The sequence below is a fragment of the Silene latifolia genome, chromosome 3, assembly GCF_048544455.1.
Source record: "Silene latifolia isolate original U9 population chromosome 3, ASM4854445v1, whole genome shotgun sequence".
Classification (NCBI taxonomy): Eukaryota; Viridiplantae; Streptophyta; class Magnoliopsida; order Caryophyllales; family Caryophyllaceae; genus Silene; species Silene latifolia.
In genome coordinates this window covers 8,003,803-8,024,320 of record NC_133528.1, presented here as the reverse complement: position 1 = coordinate 8,024,320, position 20,518 = coordinate 8,003,803, and the positions used below count along the sequence as shown (strand labels likewise).

Sequence of the window (20,518 nt, the reverse complement as noted above, 5' to 3'; positions counted from 1 at the left end):
TCGCCACATACCACCCATTAACATTACCCTGACACCAACCACCCTTATCCCCTCCCTAAGACACGCAACCCCAACCAAAACCCGACATCAAAAGCTAAAAACAGAGGACATAGGTTGCTCTTACCTTTTCCTGCCGCCACTATAGCCACCAGCGCCGCCTATGAACGTCGACAACCGCCTTATGCTCTTCCTTACCGTGCCGCCAAAGCCCACGCTCTCTCTCTCTCTCTCGAATTGCTTGAGGGTGAAGTTGGAGCTGATGAAAGGGAGGCGGTTTCAGGGAGGCGGGTTGAGGGAGATTAGGGTGTATTAGGTTTAGGGTTTAGGGTTAGGGCTAAATGGGTTGGACGTGTATTGGGCCAGCTCAAATGGGTCGTTGGTAAATTGTTTAGCTCACCTTTCGAATTCCCTATAAACCCGTCTTAATTAACTTACGATAACTTAACGAAATTATCGACTCAATATTAACTCGACTGAATTAGTAATATAAAATATATAATAATTAATATACAATAATATCCGTTTAATTAATTATATAAAAAATACGGGGTATTACACATACCATGTGACTGGCTTAAGTGTCACGGGGCCAAGATTTTGAAATGAGGGCGCCTACTCACCCAAAATCTAGCATCAGCGGGGCTCCCATTACACATACACCAGGTTCATTTTATTAGACTCACTACGTTCGTTATTTTCATTTGTTACAGGTTCCAAAATCGTCGCTCTGATACCACTTTGTAACACCCCCATATACAGAGGAGCCTTAACTAGGCCTTCCTTAGCATATAAAGACGTTACCATCTCGGTTGCCCGAGGACAGTAATAATCAAGTGTCGATAAAAGAACTATTAAGTTACTTTACAAGCCATCTATCCAACTAGTAATATAAAAGGTACAACTCAAAGACTACTTGCTATAACTATTAAATCTCGTGGCGACTCATCCCTGCCCGGACTCCAGCTAGCAACCACATCAACACCTGCTAAGACAGACTGCTCACCATAGGGGATCACGGCAGACACATAAACAAAGAAGACAACCACACAAGGTCAGTACTGAGATAAGACACAACCAAGTTAACCACAACTAACAAAACAACACCACACAATCAATCACAATCGGTACTCCACTCCATCTCCATCATCGACTGTCCACTGGACCAGCCCTGCCAGTGGGGGACCGCAGCCGTTCCCACCTAAGCCCCGCTCATCATACCGAGCGATAACCCTGTCCCATTAATGTGCACATCCCCTTCCGTGACGGGTTCCACGAAGGGCAAAACTAGGGCGTGAAGCCACTCCCGCAAGTGACTCCACTCAGCCGAGAACGCATCTCGAGAACCACAGACAAACAATCACAATCACAATCACAATCGTCTACATACCGTCACCCAACCGCAATCACAACACAACAACAACGATACAACGATCGACACACTAGACTATCTACAGAAACTGAGTAGGCGAACCTACCTTTACGCAACCGCAACCAATCCACGCCGACACATGTCGTAACCAGCAACCAAGCAAAGCCTATAAGGGCAAAACAACTATCTATTACTATCAAGCAAACCCTAATCACAACGATGGGAAAAGTGATGATGATTATGACATACCTATAAGGAGAAACCCGGCAAAAGACCGCTACCCGACTCAAGCTACGCTCTCCTAAGGCACAAGGACCTTCAAAGGGCTTCCATGGAGGTTTTGTGGTGAAGGGAAGGGAAAGAGGCGACTAAAGGATGGAAGGAATGAGGCGGAAATGATTTGCGGATTTAACAAAACGCGATATAAAACCCTCGCTGCAAACTCGATACTCGATCGAGTACCCAACCTACTCGATCGAGTAGCCCCATACTCGATCGAGTAACTAAGCTACTCGACCGAGTAGCCTCTACTCTATCGAGTACCACTCCCAACTCGTAACCCAAGATAACTTTGGTACGTCTTTCTAAGACTATTCCCGCTCCCAAGGTCGGTCAACACTGGTCAAAGGGTCTCTAAAAGGACGGGTATTACATAACATACTAAGAACTACACAATTTTATATATGTACAAATTATATGAAATCTATACGCTAATGATAGTATTTTTACCACGAATCAAATTATGTTATTTTCATAATTTTCTTAACGATATTATTTTGCGAAATGAAATGTAAAAGTTTTTATATAAAAATTAGAAACATCACTTGAATATAATATAGGAAATAATATTATAATAATTAAAATATTATCCACTTTATTTTTTACATCAAAAAATATTATTTATGATACTTTCCTAAATTAATTTTTAGGATACTCCACCTTATGATAATTTTCTAATGTGGGATAATTCAACTATTTATATGTAGTATATTTACCACACCTACATTATTTTTCCAATGTGGGACAAATAACACACAAAAAAGTACACCATATTTTTTGCACCTATTTCGATATCCAACCCGATTTAATAATGAGAAAATACTATACTATCTATTATATTCGTACGTTTTTTTTCCATTTTTTGTCATAATTAAAATATGTACAAATGATATGATTTAAATTACATTTTTTTTTCCTAACACGATTTTTAAGATGTAATTGAGGGAGCAATAAAATGTATAAACAAATGCAAAATATTTTCTTTTAAGTGCAATTTTGATTAATGGTTAAAAATTATGATGTGTTTTAGTTACTCAAATGTAATGAGGCATAATAATTACCTATATTTGAAAGTTATAAAGATTTAATTCTACTATTTATCAAAGTAAAAAAGCTACTTACATTATTTTCCAATGTGGGACAAATAACATACTTAGAAATATATCATATTTTTTAGCACCTAATTCTATATCCAACCCAATTTAATAATGAACAAATAATATACTATCTATCACTATTCGTACGTTTTTTCTCCTATTTTTTATCATAATTAAAATATGTGCAAATGATATGAAACATATATATACTCTAGTGATAACATTTTTTTTACCACGAATCTAATTATATAATTTTCATAATTTTTTTTACGATACTTTTTTGTCAAATAAAATGTATAGGTTTTATATAAAAATTATAAAGATCACTTGAATTTAGTATAGAAAATATATATCATGTTCTGGAGATAATGATAGAAACTCTTAAGAGTTATCTAGGACAATATTTAAGAGACTCAAAAGATGTTGGATTGATAGTTAAGTTCCAAGGATGTCTTCTATTTATAATCATATGATCACCACATCTTATGCTAATCTTTCTATGTGGGACAATTCTATTATTTTTATGTAGTATATTCACCACACCTATATTATCTTTCAATGTGAGATACTCCCTCCCATCCACACCAAAGGTTACATTGACTTTATCACACTTGTCGAGACGCGTTTTGTAACGTGAATATTTTTAGTTATACATTATTAAAAATTATAAAAATTTGACATTCTTATAGCATTCATGACGATAAACCAAACAAGATCTCACATGACTATATTTTCTCTTATAAATTATGAATAATATCAAATATTCTCTACGAGCATGAATAGTGCCAAAAAGTCAATGTAACCTTTGGTCTGGATGGGAGGGAGTATATAACATACTAAGAAGTACACAATCTTATATATGTACAAATTATATGAAATATATACTCTAATGATAGCCTTTTTTTTTACCACGAATCAAATTTGTTATTTTCATAATTTTCTTAACGATATTTTTTTACTAAATAAAATGTAAAAATTTTTATATAAAAATTAGAAACATCACTTAAATATATTATAGAAAATAAATATTATAATAATTAAAAAAAATTCACTTTATTTTTTAAAATATTATTTATGATACTTTCCTAAATTAATTTTTTGGATCACCTCACCTTATGATAATCATTTGATGTGGGACAATTCAACTATTTTATATGTAATATATTTACCACACCTACAATATTTTTCAATGTGGGATAAATAACATACGAATAAGTACACCATCTTTTTTGCACCTATTTTGACATTAAACCCAATTTAATAATAAAAAAATATTATACTATCTATTAATTAGATCCTTTGAAAGCAACCTCTTATAGTTTTTAGCGAGGTCGAGAGGTTTGGTGTACATGCTAACATGCATCGCCCATAGTGCGAGTTTTATGGCCATAAATCCCTAAGGCCCTAATTTAATAAAGTCGGGTAATTCCTTTACCTATTTATATGTTGATTTGTTACCTTGCAAACCTAAACAAATTGATGCAATGTCGTGGCAAGTTCGTGAAAATTCGACATAGTTGAGCACTTGAGCATTCATATCAATATATCATATCTAAGCATGAAATTACTAAGGGAGGGGGAGAAAAATGAATACGTGTAGCACAAGTATACAACTAATTGCTTCTAAGAGTGGAACATGTTTCAAACCGGAAGAAGGCGACCTAACATAGTATCCATATTCCATAATATGTAACCGCCTTTGTAAATGTTTACGTGATTAATATTTGTATGGTATTGTTGTAATTAAGGCGTATCGTTAAACAAAGTCTTATAAGAGCTCTTTAAGACAATACTTAAGAGATTAAAAAGATTTTTGGTCGTTGATACCTAAGTTCCAAGGATAATCATGTGATCACCTCACTTCATGATAATGTTATAATGTCGGACAATTCAACTATTTAGATTTAGTATATTTACCACAACTACACTATTTTTCAATGTGGGACAAATCACATATTTAGAAATACACCATCTTTTTCGCACCTAATTCGACATCCAACCCAGTTTAATAACAATGAGCAAATACTATACTATTTATTAATATTCGTATGTTTTTTTTTATTTTTTATCATAATTAAAGTATGTGCAAATGTATTGAAACTTATACTCTAATGATAAGATTTTCTTTACCACGAATTTAATTATATAATTTTCATAATTTTTTTATGATATTTTTTTTTGTCAAATGAGATGTATAAGGTTTTCTATAAAGATTATAAACATCACTTGAATATAACATATAAACTCTAAAGAGCTCTCCAAGACAATACTTAAGAGGCTCAATAGATTTTGGGTTGGTACCTAGGTTCCAAAGATGCCTCCTATTTATAATCATATGATCATCCATCTTATGCTAATCTTTCGATGTGGGACAATTTCAATGTGTGAAATATAACATATTAAGAAGCTAAATACACCATCTTTAATATATGCAAATAATATGAAATTTATACTCTAATGATAGCATTTTTAACCACGAATCTAATTATATTATTTTCATAATTTTTTTAACGATATTTTTTTTGCCAAATGAAATGTAAAAGTTTTTATATAAAACTTAGAAACATCACTTAAATATAATTTTAGGAAATATATATTATAGTAATAATTAAAAGATTCCCCACTTAATTTTTTTATATTTTTTTGCCAAATGAAATGTAAAAGTTTTTATATAAAACTTAGAAACATCACTTAAATATAATTTTAGGAAATATATATTATAGTAATAATTAAAAGATTCCCCACTTAATTTTTTTATATTAAAAATATTATTTATGATACTTTCCTAAATTAATTTTTGATGATGTGGACGCTCTAGAATCGCTCGAAAAAACTCTCTTTTATATATATACTAGATTTAATGCCCGTGCGATGCACGGGCCAACTTGTATGATCTTGTGATATAAATGTATAATGTCTCTACAAAACAGTGTTAATGTGTATTCCACCTGGTCCAGTGAATAATTTACATTCACTATATTATGTGAGGGATAGAGTGAGTTTATCTACTCAACTCCAACCCATATGAGTTCATTACCCTTAGGCCAAGTTCTTTTGGATTTAATTTCAACTCATTTTCAGTTTAGTTTAACTTTATTGAGTTCAGTTTTGCTTAACTCAGATCTTCACAAATAAACTCTAAAATCTACTTAAATATTAAAGGATTAAATAGGTCTGGTTGTGTTATTAAAAGTTAGGGTCGGAAGAATTGACGCATTTTTTTGTAGTTCTTCAGGTTAGGAGTAGGATGATCCTTTTAAAACTGCCATAAACACGAAACTGACACGACCTGCCCAATAATAGTCATTCTCTTAGTTAAATTTGCACTAAGCAATTTTTTAGCGTATCTTATCGAAGTATAAACTGTTGCCAAAAAAAAAAAACATATTTATTATTTTTGTAAAAATATACTCCCTCCATACCACACCAATTTAATGCCCGTGCGGTGCACGGGCCACTTGTAATATTCTCTCTCCTAAACTACCGTTGAACGTCAAGTATTAAAATAACTACTATTAATGTCAACTCCAATCTACAAAGAAGTTCGATGTGAATTCCAATTGTTTACCTTTTATTAATTTATTTTCTATGAGGGATATTTTTAATTAAGTTAGTGCTAAATTTTGAGGTGGTTAAAGTAAACTTCATAGTGAGGTTATTCGGGTTCGTGGTTTTGTTTTATGACCCTTGTTTTTATTTGCTTTTTATTAAATATATTATATGCGAATCGCCCAAAGTAAAGCTAATTTAGCTATGATCCGTTAAGGGAAATATTTGTAGATCAGATCGTTGAGGATTAATCAATGAATAGAGGGCTGATTCAAATATATTGATTAGATCGTCTACACCATACAAAATACTCCAGATTTGCGTGTAGGTGTCGTGTTATTCAGTCAATAGTTACACGATCTGATTCTGTCTGATAGCAAACATAGAGTCTATTAATTCCATGATAGCAATGAGATATTTCAGCAAAACCATACTGAGTAATGATACAATTGTCATAAATCATAAATACTAACTATAATAACAAACAGATAATTAGCGTGAGTTAGTAGTCAATACTAATATCATACGGTTTAATAACAAAATCAATAAATTCATTAAATAATCACCATAATTATACCAGAATTAGTATTTCACAAATGATTTTTTATTGATCTATTTCCATCTTAACTAAAAAAATCTAATAAGAAAATTAACTTAACTCACCAGTCCAACAATCAATTCACCCTTTCGGAAAACAAAAAAAGAGTCAAAAATTAGAGAAAGTTAATAATGAACTCAAACTTTAAAAAGAAAATCTCACTGGTAATTAAGACTTCACGTCTTCACAGCTCCGTACCTATAAAAAAAACATATGTTATCAATTAGTAACGATCAGTGCTATAATTTAAGAAAAAGTTGGAATCTAATTCTAGCCATAATCTATGGTACAAACTACAAATCATCAATCTAATATGCATTTGAAAATTTGAAATCAGAAAAGGTGTAATGTATTTATAATCTATAGTTGGACTCTATTTTGTTTTTTTGTTTTTTTTGACGAAACTCTATTTTGTTTTTTTGTTATTAATATACTCGGTATTTCTAACTTCCGTGAGATATTGATGATGGGATAGAGATTGTAGATTAAAATCTGCCAGCATAAGATGATGAAGTACTCCGTATTAGACTTCGTGATGAAACACACTTCCTATATGAACTTCTCTTGTCCATGCATTCCTCCTCTAATCACAACATTCATTCATATTACTTAACATGGTGGCTATAAAATATTATATGTAGATTGGTTGTTCAAATAGATATAGTAATTCTCACCTCAAATTGATGCTTATCAATTCAATGAATAATATGTTGAATATAGTCACTCGGATAGTCGGATGTATCATTATTTCCTGGAAAAAAAAAATCAAATCTCATAAATAAAACATAATGATTCAAAGATCAAGCTATTTAAATCTAAAATCTAAAACTACAATCTACCATATACATTAAGTCGGGACAGGGGGCGTATAATAACAATGCTTTTATAGGGTAGATGTATCATATTTGAACAAAAATAGGTAAAGAGTCGTAAGACTCTCATAATGTATTTAATAATACTTTAAAGATCAATTTTGAATAAGAGTTTAATAGGTAAGAGTCGTATACTATGCACAAATACAAAAATTCAATCTTTTTGTTAAATATATTTTATTTGCTCAGTAGAATTATCTTTAAGTAAAATAATTAATAAAAATAAAAAAACGTGTTTTGAAATAGTTGGAGACTCTATAATCGCTCGAAAAAAGCTTCCTTTATTAATATACTAGATTTAATGCCCGTGCGATGCACGGGCCTATTTGTAATGTTCTATTGTATATAATGTAGAATGTAGTTAAGAAAATTATTAACTGAAATAGTTGGACTACCTCTACGCGTTGTGGTATGCCTATACTCTTTTTTTTTTAGTCTCGCATATACATTTACGTAAGATATCAATATACGAAATCAAAATGACCAATAGTAAGTATTGAACTTCAATTTGCTTAAATTATATGATATCTAAATCCTGAAGCTATATGGGATATCGTAATTTTAAAAAAAAAATGATACTACTCCCTTTTCCGATTTTAATTATACCCTCGCTCTTTTATAAGTTCATTCATCCCCGTATTAATAATCTCGTTGAAATTTTGTACGGAGATAGAGTATAGTTGTAGTATAACTCTTAGTTAAACCTTCGTCATAGTCATAGTTAATTTTGGCTGCCGTTCAAATTTGAATAGCTAAAGTGAAGAGCAAATGTTTTTATTAATAAGATTGAAAAGGATAATAACAATAATAAGAAAGTTGATAATAGTCCTATATCAGGACTCAAGCTAAATCTTTGTAGCTATAAGAAAGTTATCCGGTTCAATATAAATATATACGGGTCAATTAATAGTGTTATATGTAACATTATGAAGCACAATGTACCTTTTTGTAGTTATTCTCTTAACGGCTAACGCTCCAATCAAACTCATTCGTATTATCATTTTTTTTCGTACATAGTCATCTTGATTAAGACGAAAATAGTATGTGGAAAGTTTGACTATGGGGAGAAAATGGCCCTTATTTGTTGAACGTTATAAATTATGGGAAAAAAAAATTAAATTTACGTTTATCTTAGCTTGCCTAAATCTCATTTTTTTTGGGTAATTAGATTAATTTTTTTTAACTATTAAACGCTCAAACATATCCCATGAATATTTGCATCCGCAACTTAACTTTACAAATTCATCAATTGTACTTTGTATTCAAAGTGTCACAAGACACAATCACAATTTCACAAAGGTCTATCCCCTGCTAACAATGCTAAGTTTTTCTTATGCCAATTTCACGTAATAAAAATCGTGCTAACTAAATTTATATCATCATATAAACTTCTGCAAACAATAATAATATAACGTAGTTTAACTTTTACTCCCTTTCGCCAATAATTGAATACGATAAAGAAAAAAGTAGATTTGTCTTATTCACAAGTGACATGTTACTTGACATATTTTAATTTTAAGACGGATACATCAGCCGTAAGGACCATAAGCCATAAGCATATCCGGTGACTCGGTGAGATTGTCTTTTAAATATAACTTGTCTTAACTTAAGAGTAATTATGGTATAAGACGGTTTTATATTGTCTCATTCGTATAAAAGTATGAGTGGGCTTTAAACAAAAGGACGGTCTTACAGCAATAAAAAAATCAATGAAATTTATATAAAAACAAATATATAAATCATGATTATCGTTATATTATAATAAAAAAAAAGCTGATATACAATTCTCCAGCATACCTGGAACATAAAAATATGTGTGAATTAAACTATTAGTGATATTGTATATCATGTTTATATTCTTAGGTCTATCCTTGATATAGTTGACTTAGTTAGAAGATACTAGGAGATTTTATAGCCATGTAATTAGCTAACCGTATTGTATGAGTTTGCTATATATTCTAATACAACAGAACACCCTCTTCGGGGATTATCATTATAACATGGTATCAGCCTAGGCTCATCTTCCTCCCTGTGTTTCGCGTTTTGCCTCCGGCACCACATCCTCGTTTCGCCTCTGTCTAGCCTCACGCTACTATGACAGGAAGCGACTCACCCCAGTCTAGCACGCCTCCCAAATCTACCCTACATCCGGCATACACCGTCACGGACATCCAGAAGAAGGTGCGTGTCCTTGACGGATCGAAGGTATCCTATGCCGCCTGGGTTAGCCTCTTCACTCTTCATGCTCGAGGCTATAAAGTGTTGCATCATATCGACGGTACGAAGCCCCCGGCTGAGACCGATCCATTATATGATGCGTGGTACGAGATCGACGCCCTTGTTTTGCAATGGATTTACGGCACCATGTCCGACGATCTATTGCCCCGTATTCTTGAACCCGAATCCACCGCACAAGAAGCATGGGATCGTGTCCAAAATATTTTCCTCAATAATAAGGGTGCTCGCGCCGCCAGCCTTGAACACGAGTTCAATAACCTCAAGCTCGCTAGTCTCCCGTCCTTTGATGCATATTGCCAAAGATTACGTGAATTGGCAGGTGCTTTGAAGGACGTCGGCGCCGCCATCAATGACCAAAGGTTAGTGCTTCAACTTGTACGTGGTTTACCTAAAGACTATGATACCGTTGCTGCGTATATAAATCAAACACTACCCAATTTTGAGACGGCCCGTAGTATGATCGAACTTGAGAATCACCGTCGCGCTCTCCGTGACGAACCTGCTGTTTTAGTTGCCCCCAATTCCCCCCCTGAGAATCGGCCCTGGGATGATCAACCCAAGTCCTCTAAGCCCCGTCACCATGGTGGTCGAAAGAACAATGGTAATGGTAGCTCCTCCAAGGGTGGGAACCGCAACCAAAAGCAGTCTACTAGCACCTTCACGGCACCTACTGCTGCATGGGGACCAATGCTTGCCTGGCCGGGTCCGTGGACACCACCACCTTGTCCCTACCCTACCCATCCAGGCTGGACACAACCATGGCAGCCGTGGCATGCTCAGCAGCCTCCGTCTCATGGCTCTCGAAACAACGGCCGTGGAGGCTCGTCTTCCAATAATAGGTCACAACAGCCCGCTACTGGACAGGCGTATGTTGCTCATGATGATGCGACTCAAGCTACGGACTTGGGTCAATTGGGTCAGGCCTTTCAGGCCATGTCTATGCAGCACTTTGGAACCGGTCCGTTCTATATGGATACCGGTGCATCGTCCCACCTAAGTGCGGACGCAGGTACGTTCCCTACTCCTCTTAATTCTAGTACGATACATTCTATTTATGTTGGTAATGGTGCTCGCATTCCGGTTCTCGGTTCTGGACACACCACTATAACAAGCCCTACCCGCGCCCTTCAACTCAAAAATGTGCTGTACACACCTAAAATTATCAAAAACCTTATCTCCGTCCGACAATTTACTAAAGACAATAATGTATCCGTTGAATTTGATCCCCTTGGTTTTTCTGTGAAGGATTTAGCGAATGGGAGTCTGATTCTGAGGAGCAACAGTGACGGTGATCTCTACCCCGTGTCAGCCGAGTCTAGTTCCCCAAAAGCCGTGTCCAGCCCAACTCTTCTGGCCTTTTCTCCTGATGTTTGGCATTCCCGTCTAGGCCACCCGGGTGCTTCTATTTTTAATTTGCTTAAGTCTCGTTCTATAATAAATTGTAGTAGCAAATCGAACTCTCATTTATGTCATTCTTGTCAAATAAGCAAACACAAACGATTGCCTTTTACGAATTCTATGTCACAAACTCTTGCACCATTTGATATCATTCATAGTGACTTGTGGACATCTCCTGTTCTTAGTAAGGCCGGTTACAAATATTATTTGATCTTGATTGATAATTTTACTCAATTTGTATGGGTGTATCCGTTAAAGTTTAAATCCGAAACCTACTCAAAATTTATTTCTTTTCGGAATTATGTTACTACCCAATTTAATCGACCCATTAAAACATTCCAATGTGATTTAGGTCGTGAGTTCGATAATAATGAGTTCAAACAATTTGCCAATCAAAACGGCCTTGTTTTTCGGTTTTCTTGTCCTCAAACGTCCTCACAAAATGGTAAGGCCGAACGCATGATCCGCCGTATCAACGAAATTCTTTTAGCCTTACTCCATCACTCCTCTGTTCCATTACAATATTGGGTTGATGCCCTTCATACCGCCGTTCACCTACATAACATTTTGCCCACCAAAATTCTCGACTTCCGCTCTCCCACATCCGCTCTTTTCCACAAAAATCCCTCCTTTTCTCACCTACGCGTCTTTGGGTGCGTTTGTTATCCCAACCAAACTGCCAAGAGTCCACACAAACTTGCTCCCCGTTCCACGAAATGTGTCTTCTTAGGTTACCCACAAGAATATCGCGGCTACAAGTGTCTTGAGCTCTCTAGTGGCAAGTTAATTATTTCCCGTCACGTTACCTTTGATGAGTCCGTCTTCCCATTCGCTTCCTCCCCGTCACAAACAACCACGGCTCCTATTCTCGCCAAACCCGCAACAGACCTCTCCCCTGCCCTCATTGGTGCCTTTCTCGGCCCCCCCTTCCCTGACCAACCACCCAACGACGACCCCCATCCCCATACCCCTCTCACTCCCCCTCGCCATACACCAGCCTCCCCTACCTATGCCGCCACACCAAACCCACCACCCAATTCTCCTCCCTCTACCACGCCTATCACACAACCCCGCTCCCCTTCCTCCCCTCCACCCAACTCCGTAACTGCTGCCTCCCCCTGCACGGCCAGCAGTCAACCAACCCCCCTGCCCCGTTGCCCTGCCCCCTCCTACGCACACCGCAGTCCTGACCCACCACCCTCAACCACACGTGAACACCGCATGACCACCCGTGCAATGAATGGTATATTCAAACCCCGTGTCCTCGCCACCAGCCATAATCCTCCACTTTCTCCCATTCCCAAAGACCCCAAAACAGCCCTCCAAGACCCGAATTGGAATGCCGCCATGAACGACGAGTATCGTGCTTTAATTAACAATCATACTTGGGAACTCGTGCCGCGTCCGGACAATGCTCATATTATACGTTGTATGTGGTTGTTTAGACATAAATTTAAATCTGATGGATCCTTGCAACGTTACAAAGCTCGACTTGTAGTAAACGGGAAATGTCAGCAGGTTGGTATTGACTGTGATGAGACCTTTAGCCCGGTGGTCAAACCCACGACAATCCGAACGGTACTAAGTCTCGCTATTACACGATCTTGGCCTCTCCATCAGTTGGATGTCAAGAATGCCTTTTTACATGGTGACTTGGTTGAAACCGTCTATATGCATCAACCCCCGGGATTTGTTGACCCTTCTATGCCTCGTCATGTATGTCGCCTCCGCAAGTCTCTTTATGGTCTTAAACAAGCCCCGCGAGCTTGGTATACGCGGTTTGCGAATTTTATTATCTCCAAGGGCTTTCGTAGCAGCATTTGTGACCAATCTCTATTTATATATCATGATGGTCCCGACATGGCTTACTTACTTCTTTATGTCGACGATATTGTCTTGACTGCCTCCAGCACACGTTTACTTCGACGGATTATTAACGATTTATCTAAAGAATTTGCTATGTCGGATCTTGGCAACCTCCACCATTTTCTTGGAATTCAGGTACACCGCACTTCCTCTGGCCTATTCTTATCGCAGTCACAGTATGCTCGTGATATTCTCACACGTGCGTCCATGGCCACTTGTAACCCGGTATCCACTCCGGTTGAAACTGGGTCGAAATTGAGCTCCACAGCCGGGTCACTTCTTGCCGATCCTACACTTTATCGTAGCTTGGCAGGTGCACTCCAATACCTCACTATTACTCGACCCGACATTTCCTATGCGGTACAACAGGTTTGCCTATTTATGCACGCCCCACGTGAGCCTCATTTTGGTTTTTTAAAACGTATTCTGCGTTATGTTAGAGGCACTATTGATCACGGTATTACATTGACTAAAGCCGCTTCTCATTCCTTAACTGCCTATTCCGATGCCGATTGGGGCGGCTGTCCTGATTCTAGACGGTCCACTTCTGGCTATTGTGTCTTTCTTGGTGACAATTTGGTGTCTTGGTCCTCCAAACGTCAACCAACCGTCTCGAAGTCAAGTGCAGAAGCAGAATACAGGGGTGTTGCCAATGCCGTTGCTGAGACGAGCTGGCTTCGTAATCTTCTCTTGGAACTCCGTGTCCCTATCACACGTGCTAGCCTCGTTTTTTGTGATAATGTTTCAGCTGTTTATCTATCCGGCAACCCCGTTCAACATCAGCGAACTAAACATATTGAGCTTGATATTCATTTTGTTCGCGAACAAGTCCGTCTTGGGAAAGTTAAAGTTCTCCATGTTCCGGCTGAATATCAGTATGCCGATATTTTTACGAAAGGTCTTCCCAAGCACTTATTCACCAGGTTTCGCTCCAGTTTAAGCGTCCAACAGGCTCCCGCTCCAACTGCGGGGGTGTATTAGTGATATTGTATATCATGTTTATATTCTTAGGTCTATCCTTGATATAGTTGACTTAGTTAGAAGATACTAGGAGATTTTATAGCCATGTAATTAGCTAACCGTATTGTATGAGTTTGCTATATATTCTAATACAACAGAACACCCTCTTCGGGGATTATCATTATAACATAAACAACCAAGCTAGCCACTCACTGATATTGCACCTGAAATTTCGAATCAAATTACACAGTTAGTAATAGATAAGAAAGACTGTGATACAGAGTAATACGAAGTAGTTACTAATAAGCAAACACATGCAATATTAGCATAGTAATTAACTAATTGTAATGGTAATATATATTATACACGCACATCAATCAAATAAATCAACATTAGATCAACGTCAAACAAATAGAAAGCAAAAAAAAAAAGCAGAGAGATTAGATGAAATTGATTTCATTAAAAGTTGTATGTATTCCCTTTTATAGGCCAAACTAAAGTTGTTGAGTTTTAACATGTGGGTCTCCCATGTTTTCTATTCCATTTAATTAGCTTCTCCTCTTAACTCAATTTCCTTTAATAATATAGATAGATAGATAAATATTATACTTCTAATTCTAATCAATTACATCTACAACTTTATGATAGAATTTTATTAGCTTAGTATTATCTCCAAATATACTTCTAATTCTAATTAATTATATCAACAACTTTATGATAGAATTTTATTAGTTGTCTACAATTTTATGATAGAATTTTGTTAGTTTAGTATTATCTTCAAATATATTTTTATTTATAATTATTTTAGGTAGTTTCAAAAGGTTGGAGTCTCTCACGTCGCTTTCGAAAAAAAGCTTTCCTTTATTAATATAGATAGATATATATATATATATATATATATATATATATATATATATATATATATATATATATATATAGATTGAATCATGTGAGACCCTTCTTAGGGTGAGGCTTTGACTCATTTTAAACCATCAGATCTAAGAATTATAGAGTCACCAGATTATGACACGCGTCCCTCTATATACTCCCCAACCAACTCATCATCGTCATTACTCGTTCATTTTTTTTGCAGGTTCCTCTCTCTCTCTTCAATCTGGATTTCAGCTCACTCTTTTTTCCGCCATTAATACCGATTTTTCATCGAGCTTCCAACGCCACTACTACTGCGTTTCATCTACCTTCCGACCTCCGTTATCGTCCTCAGCTTAGGTACTTTCGATTAATAGTATTCATTTCAATTAATCACTAATTTCATTCCATTGTTTTACCGAGCTTTATGTGATTCATCTTCTACCTATTTACTTCTTTAATTTCAAGATCAATTTCTACCTATTCATCTTCTTTAATTTACTTATTAATGGCGTTTGATGCAGGTTTTACTCGTTTTTTGAGCATTATCGACTACAATAGGAGTGCATAAAATCAATTGCAGACGATTTCTCCGTTTTTTCGTCAGGTCCTTCCCCTTGCTTACCTTACTACCACGATTTCAATTTTTGTTGTTTACTTTGTTATGTTCCTGTTTTTCCTGCGTTTTTGAATCCTACATCTAAGTTCGTGAAACTAGGAGGTCAATTTGTGAAACAACAATCTCACATTGTGAAACTTGGACTGAATTCTGCAGGTCCTAATCGTTTAGCACATTAACTTTTCTAAAGGCGAAGAGGTTGACTCTTCTGTTCTTAAAGATAAAAAGTCGAGATTTCATTTGGATATGACTGCGGAACTTCTTAGGTAAAGCTCTCTTGCCATTCTTGTTGCTGGTTTACCATTCTTGTGTGTAATTCTATAATTTATTAACTCTATGCTCTGGTAGGTGTGATGCCAAAAGTTTGGAAGATGCACTTATTAAACGTGTAATTGTGACTCCTGAAGAAGTAATTAGTCGAACGCTTGATCCTGATTCTGCACTTGGTAGCAGAGATGCATTAGCTAAAACCATTTATTCACATTTGTTTGAGTGGTAAAATTTCCTTCTTACACCTGGAATTATTTGATTGTCTTGCGTATGAATCTACATGAATTATTAACATAAAGCATCTATATAAGACTTGTAGACTTGTAGTGGATCTTGATAATATAGTGTAACATTGTTTTAGCCTGTTCAAACTTGCAATATACCATGTAGGCCGTATATTTTATCTGGGTCTCCATGTATCCTCGTATACATAACATTGATGATTAGCTGCACCATTGCCTTCAGATCCTATAAAGTTTTGTTTTTTCACAGGCTTGTGAAGACAATCAACAATTCGATTGGGCAGGATCCTACATCAAAGTGCATTATCGGGGTTCTTGATATTTATGGTTTTGAAAGCTTTAAACTCAATAGGTTCGTCCAGCGACATAGCTCTATCCTGTTCTACACTTGAGTAAATGGTTTCATTGATCTTGTTCTTGTTTTTTAATTTATCAATCTTGAATGCTTGCTTGTTCTAGTTTTTGAGCAGTTTTGTACCAACTCACCAATGAAAAGCTGCAACAACATTTTAATCAGGTAAGCTTACAGGCTCATTACTTTTCGCTGCAAAGACAGTTTCTGATGTTAACTTACTGATTATATGTGCTTCTATCATTTGTACCTGTAGCACGTCTTTAAGATGGAGCACTTGGAGAATGCAAAAGTTTCGAGTATGTATGAATTAAGACATGTCTTTGGTTCATCAAACTAAAACCTGTCTTTTACTTGATTCCTTGAAACTGAATTTAGCTTAAGCAGTTTGATACTTTGATTCAGTACACCAAATGAACTCGGATAAGCTTCGTTTATATATTTGAATTAGTTAACTGACATTGACGTCGCACACTAATATTTTAAAAGGTTTCTCATGTGTTAAGCTGTTGTCAGCATTTGCATTCTTGCAATTATTCTACACTTTTTAAACTAATATAGGCATCTACAGCTGTGGGCGAGTTCAAACTGGCTCATTCCTGGATGTGGCAGCTCCTAATGGTTTATTTGGACTTGGTATGGAGAACATATCAGTACCCAGCATACTATCTAGAGAAGGTTTCACATCCGATTCCTTCTCCATGTGTTTTGGGCGTGATGGGGTCGGAAGGATTAGCTTTGGGGACAAAGGCAGTCCTGACCAGTACGAAACTCCGTTCAATGTGAACTCCTTACAGTAAGTGGTAATTTTTCTCATACTTGCAGCTTTTTTTTAAGCAGTACCGGACTATAGGTCTATCTTTTAATTGCTTAAACGTCATCTCTGGTTTTTACTCTGATTTTTGTCATAAACATGAGTAAAATATGGGAAAAGGTTATGTCTGTTTTAAGAGCTCAGATATTCAAGAGGATGCTCATTCAAAAGGTAATGTTGGACTGTTGGTTTATATGTATTTTTGAAACTATTCTGTCTGAATATTATGCTATGTAGTAGCTATTGAAACTTTCTTGTTCCTCTTTAAACGAAGGACAACGAATTAATTCTAACGTTGCAAGTGCAAAGGAAGGATTAACAGTGTTGCTCAGTAAGGTTTTTTTAGCTTGATGCAGTTTGAATTTATAGGATTTGTTATATCTGCTGTTTAAATACACAGGAAAAAGCAATTAATGTCTTTGACATGTTTGGGTATTTGGTTTGGATGTACAGTTCAGAAGTAAACTTGCCTTGATATATAGTGCATTTGTCAAAGAACGTAGAATGAGTAATTGTATTGCCAGATCATTGTGATTTCCTTAAGCTTTAATCAAAATGTGTGCTATTCAACACAAATTAGTTGAAGCATAAGATGCTCTCTGCGTGAGGGAAAAAGGAAGTAGTGCGTTAGGGATTTACAAATTACAAAAGAAGCTCTTTAGACTGCCTATTGTACCAGAAATTATGAACTAGGTCCTATACAACATTTTCCCTCTAGCCGAGTAATTTATATTTAGGTTATCATCGACCAAAGCTGATCTTCAAGCTAGACTAGTCAAAGGGATCAGATTGCCATGATTTAGGGTAACTGCATCATCCGAAGCTTGGCCTTTTTCTATAGAGAAACTCTATAAACTATCCCCTCTTATACTCTATAGGGAATATGTTGACGAAGATGATTGAATCCCTCTCAGTCCAAATACATCTACATGTGTTAAGAACTACAGGCATTTATAAAGCCAACATGATTTTAGATGCAAATTATGTTGTAACCAAAGCTCATATTACTAGCTCAGTATGCTTTTTCTCCCCTTTTTAAGCTTTTTCTACCAGGGACATTAATCATTCAGTATTACTTGTTCGGTATTCTGATTTTGCTTTCTTTTGCTGTCTGCAGATGGACTTTTTTGACAGATACAAGGTACTTGATCAAGTTTTCATATTCTGGACTTTCTAGTTATTTTTTTTAGTTTAATTAAGTAGAGTATTTATTGAAGGACACCATATTCTGGTAAAATGTGTTGTATGTTATTTTGTTTTCGAAGGTTTTAATCAATTTCAGTAGCTACTCTGTCTTTTAAAATGTGTTGTTGCTTGATTGTTCCATTGCTTCTGTTTATACTTTGAATGCGCTTGACCTGAATCTACTACTGCTAAACTTGACCTGAAACTTTTACCTTGTTTTGTTATTACTTGGAGAGGCTACTGCTAGTATGAAGGGAGGTATTATGCAGCAAGCGATGATTCAATCTTGTTCTTCTGATTTTGTGTCCAAATTAAATTAGTTTTCTTCTAGGTTAATGTAGTTGACTTGTTCAAATTAAATCAGTTTTGTAAGAATTCAGGTTGGCCAGATTAGTGTAGTTTTGTAGCTGAAACAATGACTTTGTTATGAATGTGATATGTTGGGCTGCTATGTTGTTGGGGTTTGAGTTGTTTTGGCATTAAAGCTTGAATTTTGTTGGGTGCAAGCTAATGATTTTGCTATTATGCTAATGAATTGCTCCTTTTCTCGGGGATGTTTAGCGAGGGTTGTGTCTTGTGTGTGGATCTAAAGGCTATTAGCTTAAGATTCCCCTTATTTAATCTTTGTTATGTACTCGTATATCTTAACGGCTATTAGCTCAAATGGGAGAGCAATGTGCAAATGTTTCTAAGAGTTCCCAATAAAAATGATTAACACAAACTCTTGTAAGTTGCAACGCTTGTAAGGTTGTATATAAATCGTCGATTGTTAGTCGTTATTGTCTTTCCTCAGTAATTTCATTTGATTTTTGTTTTAAAGGTATTGATTAATGTTTTTTTTTTATCATCTTTTTACTCTTTGGGGTATAGAGGATAAGACTGTTTTTGGGTTAGCTTTGTTGCTTGCCTTTTGCCAATCATTTTTACACCCTCATTAGTACAAACTTCCTCCAAGTTTCTTAAATTTTCTCCTTTTGTTCGGATACAAGAAATAAGAAAAATAATAAAAAATGAATAAAGTAATGTAAGTTGTAAATTTACACAATGAAAAAAAAAATAAAGAATGAATAAAGCTATGGAAGTTGTTGATTTTTTAAGAAAAAAATAATAAAAAATGTATAAAACTTACCAAAAAGGGAATGGAAAGATAAGCAAACTAGAGTCAAAAAGAAAAAGAGAAGATATAAGAAACTTAAAGGGTGTATTATTATGGAAATATGGGTAGTTAGAAACGAGCCCAATTTCTCTCCATTTCCTAAAAAAACAGAGAGATAACTTCCTATAAACGATCCGATCGCATTTTGGCAACATCTAATGGTTCTAAATTTATGCATAAAAATAAAGGGGAAATGAGAGAGAATGAGGTAATTATTATTTAAATAGATTATGAGAGAAAATTGAGAGAAATAAAATGAAGAAGATCCATTTCTGTTAGAAACCAACTACCAAAGTTGTTAGAGAAGTTAGAGAAGTTGTTAAGTTAGTTAGTTAGAAGTGCAACCAACTTCCCTATATAAACACAATTGTTTCTATCAATTCATTAATCAAATTCACTTTTTGTCAAAGTTAAGGGCTTGATTATTACAATTGAATAAAAGGCTTAATTTTACATTGAACAGAGTTAAGGGGGCAAATTACCACTTTTGTCAAATTCCTCATCAAAATCATTCATAATATAAAAAGGTAAACAAATGAACGAGAAACCTAAAAAAAAAATAGGTAAACAAATAAACGGAACTCAGAAACTATAATGATTCAAGTTTGCATTCATGTCCACAAGGAGCCTCATCGAGGGCTGGGATTCCAATGACACATAAGTATATAAAGACCCAAGTTTTATTCTAGGTTAACTAAGGAGGTGGAGTTAGTATTTGTGAGCGCAATCTTATGAGAGTCGATTTGTGAGATTTCCTCCGGGGAGGAAGCTTCTGTTTATTCCG

The 20,518-nt window shown here is 35.6% G+C and overlaps 2 protein-coding genes across 6 annotated transcripts; both read left to right on the top strand.

Annotated features, from left to right (window-relative positions):
* Positions 1-9,765: 9,765 nt before the first annotated feature.
* On the top strand, positions 9,766-11,488 carry LOC141645874 (uncharacterized). Its single transcript, XM_074454046.1, has 2 exons — positions 9,766-11,011; positions 11,248-11,488. Exons 1-2 carry the CDS (start codon positions 9,859-9,861, stop codon positions 11,286-11,288), a joined length of 1,194 nt encoding a protein of 397 aa, XP_074310147.1. The 5' UTR covers positions 9,766-9,858; the 3' UTR covers positions 11,289-11,488.
* A 3,804-nt stretch (positions 11,489-15,292) lies between these two features.
* Positions 15,293-18,698, top strand: LOC141647031 (uncharacterized). 5 transcript variants are annotated; one of them, XR_012545663.1, is made up of 9 exons: positions 15,293-15,456; positions 15,621-15,703; positions 15,872-15,981; positions 16,064-16,210; positions 16,478-16,579; positions 16,687-16,744; positions 16,836-16,878; positions 17,141-17,564; positions 18,511-18,698. XR_012545663.1 is itself a non-coding variant. In XM_074455066.1 (9 exons), the coding sequence occupies exons 5-8, from the start codon at positions 16,552-16,554 to the stop codon at positions 17,363-17,365; spliced, it is 354 nt and encodes a 117-aa protein (XP_074311167.1). In that variant the 5' UTR covers positions 15,293-15,456; positions 15,621-15,703; positions 15,872-15,981; positions 16,064-16,210; positions 16,478-16,551; the 3' UTR covers positions 17,366-17,375; positions 18,511-18,698. The 5 variants fall into 5 exon arrangements, 3 of the variants coding, with proteins under 3 accessions (XP_074311167.1, XP_074311166.1, XP_074311165.1); XM_074455066.1 differs by having other exon boundaries at positions 17,141-17,375; XM_074455065.1 differs by having other exon boundaries at positions 17,141-17,382.
* The last annotated feature ends 1,820 nt before the right edge of the window (positions 18,699-20,518 follow it).